At 33.2% G+C, this 7199-nt stretch overlaps 1 protein-coding gene across 1 annotated transcript in view; it reads left to right on the plus strand.

Moving 5' to 3' along the window:
* LOC102603229 (protein HOTHEAD-like) overlaps positions 1-4919 on the plus strand; it is an 11107-nt gene extending 6188 nt beyond the window's left edge. Inside the window, exons 2-5 of the mRNA XM_006340467.2 lie at positions 1595-2236; positions 2921-3318; positions 4096-4613; positions 4688-4919. Of these exons, the coding sequence (XP_006340529.1) occupies positions 1595-2236; positions 2921-3318; positions 4096-4613; positions 4688-4739 (1610 nt within the window). The 3' untranslated portion in view covers positions 4740-4919. The remainder of the gene's footprint in view (positions 1-1594; positions 2237-2920; positions 3319-4095; positions 4614-4687) is intronic.
* Positions 4920-7199: the final 2280 nt, after the last annotated feature.

Genomic DNA, 7199 nt, shown 5'->3' on the forward strand with positions numbered 1-7199 from the left:
TATATATATATATATATATATATATATATACTAATTAGATGGGTACTAGAAAAATGAGTTTAGATTTATATTGATCAGATCAACTAAAAGATAACTGCAATTAGTAGTTGTTAATAAAAATAAAATTGTTAACTTAAAAAAGTTAAAATGTATTGGTGCTAAAAAAAAAAAAATACCATCAAAATCAATAAAAAGGTCATGCATCATGGATCAAGTTTCAAACGGATCAATCTTGTGTATTAGAATCACTATTACATGGAGGGTTGGAGCTAAGTAGGTCCGGAGGGGTTATTCAAACTTCTTTTAGTGAAAATTACATTATTTATATATGATTAAATTATTTTTGATGTATATATAGTAAATGTTGATTGTTGAACACTCTTCCATTTTTTCATATATTAATTTCTTCATAATTTAAATTTTCTTAATAAAAATTCTGACTTCGTCATGAATTGGACGGAATTTTTTTTATGAGGAATGTCACTGTATTTAACGGGCTTTTTATGAGGTTGAGAGTAATATAAGTTCATGCCCCTTCACCTAGAAATGGAACTATTGTGGTGGAGAAAGAATTAAAAGTTTGAAACTTTCAAACAAGTAGCGACTCTTTGTTCTCCTTCTCTTAGGATGGCAATGGGGCAGTGCGGGGTGGGGCGGGTTGAGCTTAGTTCGCAAAATTTTTAATTAGTCTTGCCCCATATGATAATTTTATTTATTTTCAACCCGCCCCGTATAGACCCCACATGAATTTGCCCAACATAATTTTTTTAATATTTTCTTTTTCTTGTTAAGTTTGATACTAAAAATAAAATTCATAAAAATAAATTTATTTTTCATGAAGTTGTATTAATTTAATAGGATAGTGACTTAAAAATTTATTTTTTAGAGGTCAATTGAGAAACATGTATTTGTATTTTTTTTATTGAACTATTTTGAATATTTTAGTAGTTTTAAAGAAATTATCTTAATAAATAATATTTTATCACTCTTATAACATATAAAAAGTTAAAATTAAGTTAAAACTCACATAAAATCACATATACCTGCAACCCGCCCCGCATCCCACCTGCTCCACACAACCTTAAACCCACCCCGCCCCGCATCTGCCCCACCCCATTGTCATCCCTACCTTCTCTATCGAGTCAAGGGATTAGTTAACTCAATTCATTTTAATTTTATTATTTATATATGTATTTTCTTCATTTCAATTTGTTTGTCTTACTCTTTTTTTGATAATTTTTTAATTTTAAATTTTCACATGACACGTTTGAAATCACAAGATAAAAGGATATTTAATTTATGACATTCTATGTATCTAGTTTAATATCACAAGCTAAGATTAAAAAAATTCATTTACTTTCTTAAGCTTCATGTCAAATCAAAACTAGATAAACAAATTGAAACAAAAGGGATAAGTTAACTCTAAAAAGTTACTTTCTCCGTTTCCACTGAAGCGAAGTTGAAGAAATTCAAAATTTTTTTACATGAATGTGTCCACTTAAATACTAAAACTTAAATATTTATCAAATAAAAAAATGTGTCCATTCATTTTAGAATTGGGAGATTAATAATTGTTTCACGTATATGCATGCAGCCCCATATTCCACGTTTGCCAGAGATGCTACGTCAGCACCAAAGGTTATTTCGTTCGATTACATCATAATAGGAGGAGGAACTTGTGGTTGTGCATTAGCAGCAACTCTCTCACAATCATTCAATGTTCTCTTATTAGAAAGAGGTGGTTTGCCCTATGGAAACCCCAATATCACAAACATCAATGGTTTCTCCAGCAATTTAGCTAACACTTCTCCATCCTCGCCCTCGCAACTTTTTATCTCCACAGACGGTGTATTCAACCACCGCGCCCGCGTCTTAGGTGGTGGCTCAGCTATTAATGCGGGGTTCTTTACGAGGGCGAGTGAGGAGTACGTTAGGAAAGTGGGATGGAATGAGAAGGTAGTGAATGATTCGTATGAATGGGTGGAAAAGAAAGTGGCGTTTGAGCCTCAAGTAAAGCAGTGGCAATCTGCGGTGAAGAGTGGTTTGTTGGAAGTAGGAGTGAAACCGGATAATGGTTTTACGTATGAACATTTGTATGGGACGAAAGTTGGTGGAAGTATATTTGATTCACAAGGACATAGACATACTGCTGCTGATTTGTTGGAGTATGCTGATCCTACCAAAGTTAGTCTTCTTTTATATGCCACTGTCGAACAAATCATGTTCAAACCAGCAGGTGACTGCTTAAATATTTTCCTTTGTTATGTTTTTCTTAAACTTATACTCTTTTTTCTTTTTTTTTACAAATTGGGCATAATAAAAAGGGTAAATGGACAAATACACCCCTCAACTTTGCGATTTTTAAAGAAGATCATATATCCATTGTTACAAAAAAAAAGTGGTGCATATATACTCGTGTTGTCTAACAAATGGTGTAGATATATATATATCCTTATTGTCTGACAAATAATTTATATTTACATTTTTCATTAACATACTTAGCTTTTATATAAATTCCAAAAATATCACGTGGCTTAAAAAAAAATTACATCATCCATTTTTTCACCCACCCAGACCGAACCCAATTAAAAAAGGGGCACGTGACATTTTTGAAGTTAGAAAATCAGTATTATAGTTTTTTTTTCCAATTAAGTAAATATAAATATGTTAACAAAAAGGGTAATATAGCACCATTTTTTAGACGATAGAGGTATATATGCATTATTTTTTGTAACGAAAGACACATATTCATTCTAAATCACAAAATTATAGGGTATATTTGCACCTAAATGGATATTTATACACTTCACCCCATAAAATGGGATGGAGAGAGTATTACTAATAACATGTTATATGAAGCATGATTAAAAATATCCAATTCATCAAATAATAACATTGTCATTCGTGATTGTACATGAAGTTGGAGGAAGGAAGCCAAGAGCTAATGGAGTTCGTTTTCAAGATTCAAAAGGTAATAGCCACTTGGCCTATTTGAAAGAAGGACCCATGAATGAGGTCCTCTTGTCTGCTGGAGCATTAGGAAGCCCACAAATGTTGATGTTGAGTGGTATTGGACCAGCAGAACAACTAAAGGCCCATGGGATTTCTGTGTTATTGGATCAACCCATGGTTGGTATGGGTATGTCTGATAACCCAATGAATGCTGTCATTATTCCTTCTCCTAAACCTGTTGAAGTTTCCCTCATTCAAGTGGTTGGTATTACTGAGTTTGAAAGTTACATTGAAGCTTCTAGTGGGCCTTTGGAGTTGGATTGGTTGCGCACAATGGCCAATGATTTTGCAAGGATAGCTAATCAGGTTAGACCACTCTTCAAAATGTTAGACATTCCACGTGACAATTCGTGTCTCATGTGTATTATGTCCTACTTATGCACACCTAAAATCAAAGGGTATGAATATCAGATAAAATCAAATTAAATGAGATATACATTTATGAATATGACTACGGAAAAAAAAAACAGAAGGAAAGAAATGGATTTTTTTTCTTTTGTTTGGGTTAAAATGTTTATCTAAGATTGAGACGTAAATGTAATTTTTTGGGAAACTTACAAGAAAATTTCACTAGTTTAGGAGCTAATTATTTTGATACACTCTAATTGCAATATTACAAATTTTATGAGATTTTGGTGTGTCTAGATTCGTTTAGATACGTCCAGATACATGTATCTCGAGATACATGAGTCAAAATTAGATTTAATTTGTTCTAAATACACTGTATCCAAATGAATCACATGTATCTTGGATACATGATAAATTCCGTCCGTTTCCCTCCCATCTCGCTCACCACTCTCCTATGTATTTGATATGTCAGATACATACAAATACATATATGTATCTAGTGTGATTTACAGGTATCAATGATACCTAACAAATCCTGCTCTACCTCTCTTCTTATTTTAGTGTATTTGATAGCAAAAATACATGTATCTAGATGTATATTCCTCAATATATGATAAAAAAAACTCTTAATTAATGGTAAAATACGTCTCATATATATATATATATATATATATACATGTGATAGTGAAACATATCTGATCATGTAGTTTCTCCATTTTTTCTTATATGGTGCAGAGTCTGGACCCATCTGTGATCAACCCACGCTTTCTAAACTCCCAAATACAAGCCGGTGTCATCCTAGAAAAACTTGCAGGACCATTCTCAACTGGTTTTCTTCAACTTAGTAGCAAAGATCCAAATGATAATCCACTAGTAACTTTCAACTACTTCAAAGATCCCAGAGACCTACAAAGATGTGTCCAAGGCATGAGAACAATAGCAGAGGTTATAGAATCAACATCTTTATTCGATTTTAAATACCCTTTTACAACAGCACAAGCCTTATTCGATACCATGTTAACTTTTCCACTCAATTTGCGACCAAGACATTTGAGTGCCTCTGTTTCTTTAGAACAATTTTGTATTGACACTGTAGTGACCATATGGCATTACCATGGAGGTTGTCAAGTTGGGAAAGTGGTTGATAGAGATTATAAAGTTCTTGGGGTTGATGGATTGAGAGTTATTGATGGATCTACATTTATTGACTCCCCTGGCACTAATCCTCAAGCCACTGTCATGATGCTTGGAAGGTAAGTTTGACAAATATTTTATGTTGAAGTAATTGCATAGTTGCTGACTATGATTTGTTTAAAATGTAATGTAGGTACATGGGGATGAAGATTTTGAGAGAGAGGCTTGTTGGTGCTAGGAACTAGAAGATGTCATTTGGGGAATAAAATGTTGGATTTATCAATTTTGTGTGTGTCTGTGTGAGTGTGTTTTCTTTAATGGGATTTGGGTAACTTTTAATAAAACTACAGAAAAGGGAAGGGTCATAATTGTTTCTGTACTCGTGAAACAAAGTTATATTTATCTTTTATCATATTTTTTTGATATATTAATCTTTAGTATCATTCAATTTTTAGCATATATTTACTAGTGGATACTGGATAATTAACTTTATGTCACCATCTTTATTATGTGGTATAATAAATTAAACGGAAAAGGGTTAAAAATTTCCTTCAACTATTTGAAATAGATCAAATATATCCTTTAATTATTTTTAGGCTCAAAACTAGCCCTTCCGTCTAATTATTGGATCACTTCTACCCTTCCTTTTAATAGACTAATATGTAGCATCCAACATGTAAATAATAACGCTACGTGGACGTCCACCTAAGCACACCAAAGTGACTAATCCACCCACCCATTAAAAGTAGGTACTGCAAATTTCAAGGCAGATAGGAAAAGCAGGTATTGTTTAACTCGTTTTAGAGGGATCCAAACATGGAGCATGGATTGGTTGATCTTTAAAGGCCTGAAGAACTGCAATATGGAGGAGCCAGAGGTTCCATAAAGAACCAAGAAATATTTCAGAAACAGTTCATTAAATGTGTATATATGTGTACTTCATACAATAAAATGGTAGAACCCCTTTCAATAACAATTAGATGCATAAGAATATATAAGACTGATAATTGAAACTATAATTTTCGCAGGAGCAAAGCACCAATTGCCGCCATAAAGTTCATTTCGTCAATAATTAAACATCTAGCCACAACAAGTGTACAAACTCAAATTCAAGCAACAATTCATATTGATAGCAACCTTTCTCCAATAATACATCATCCTCAAATTTCATCAAGTATTCCGAATTTTAAATCCATATGTGCAAATCCTAAGAAAATCACAGACGTAGATTCAATGTTCATTCATTTCAAACGATGTATTGAAATTTGAAGTTTCCTCAAAATCAGTAAATCCAAAACAAACGAATTCGAATTTCACGATTATCAAGAAAATAAGACAAGAAATAGAATGATAGTGAAGAAGAAGGAACTAACGCAGAGGTTCTCGAAAAGAGGCTGAAAAGAGAACCTACGGGGAGGTTTAAGGGGTGGGTGGGTTAGTCACGTTGTTGTGCTTAGGTGGACGTCCACGTGGCGTAATTATTTACATGTTGGATGCCACATATTAGTCCGTTAAAAGGAACGATAGAAGTGATCCAAAATTAGATGGAAGGGATAGTTTTGAGCCCAAAAATAATTAAAGAATATATTGATCTATTTTGAATAGTTAAAAGATAATTTTAACCATTTTCGTAAAATTAAATTAAAAAAGTTGGCCCCTTTTCATGCTCCCTTACTACTACAACACTTCTCTTTTTCTTTTTCTTTTTGTTGGGGGCGGAGGAGGGGGTGGAGGTTGCAATGAGTTCCGTCAATTTTTTATTTTTCCTCTACAATCTAATTTTCAAACTTGGTCATCACTTAATGCTCAAATTTCTAGCATTATGATAAATCAACACTATCATAATATCATTATATTAACTTGTCAAATTTAGCGTATAATACTTAATTGATATCATTATATCAACTTTCTAAATTTTTTAGCAAAAATTTACTATTTAAATTATATTGTTATATTTTTATTGAAAATTTACATTGTTTACATTCTTACTTTATAGGAAAATTTATGCAAAATAACAAATATTTAGCCAATATTAGGCACTATATCACTACTAAAAAACAGCTAAAAATCGACGGAAGTAAAAGCGACGGACGGCGTAGCTCCAAAAAGCGATGCCATTAGCCACACTGTCTGTTACTTTTTAATAAAAGTAATTTTTTTTGAAAAAGCGACGGACGACATCGCTTAGTCCGTCGCTTATTTTTGCGGATTTTTGTGCCAAATATATATATATATATATAATGAATAATTAATTATTTTACATAGATAGCGACGCAGTCCGTCGCTTTCTATTAAAAATAATTATTTATTAATTTTAAAAAAGCCATACCGTCCGTCGCTTTTTATTAATTTAAATTCTTTAATTATTTTTTTAAATAAGCGACGGAATGCATCTTTATGTCCGTCGCTTTTTGGTCAAATATTTTAAGAAAGCGACGGACGGTGTCTCTTAGTCCGTCGCTTTTTGGTCAAAATGTTGGTCTAAACCTTTTAAAAAAAAGCGACGGACATAGAGACGTTGTCCGTCGCTTTCTTTAAAATATCTGCTAGTGCAGACGGGATTTTCCCTATTTCTCCATCTCTTTTCTTTCTCTCTTCTCTCCGTCCCTCTTCCTCTCTCTCGACGAAGTGACGCCGGCGCCCCTGCCCACGCCGCCCGTCGCCCCTACCCACGCCGCCACTGCCCACCGCCGATCCCCACCCCC

This window comes from Solanum tuberosum, unplaced genomic scaffold (genome assembly GCF_000226075.1).
Source record: "Solanum tuberosum cultivar DM 1-3 516 R44 unplaced genomic scaffold, SolTub_3.0 scf00019, whole genome shotgun sequence".
NCBI classification, from domain to species: Eukaryota; Viridiplantae; Streptophyta; class Magnoliopsida; order Solanales; family Solanaceae; genus Solanum; species Solanum tuberosum.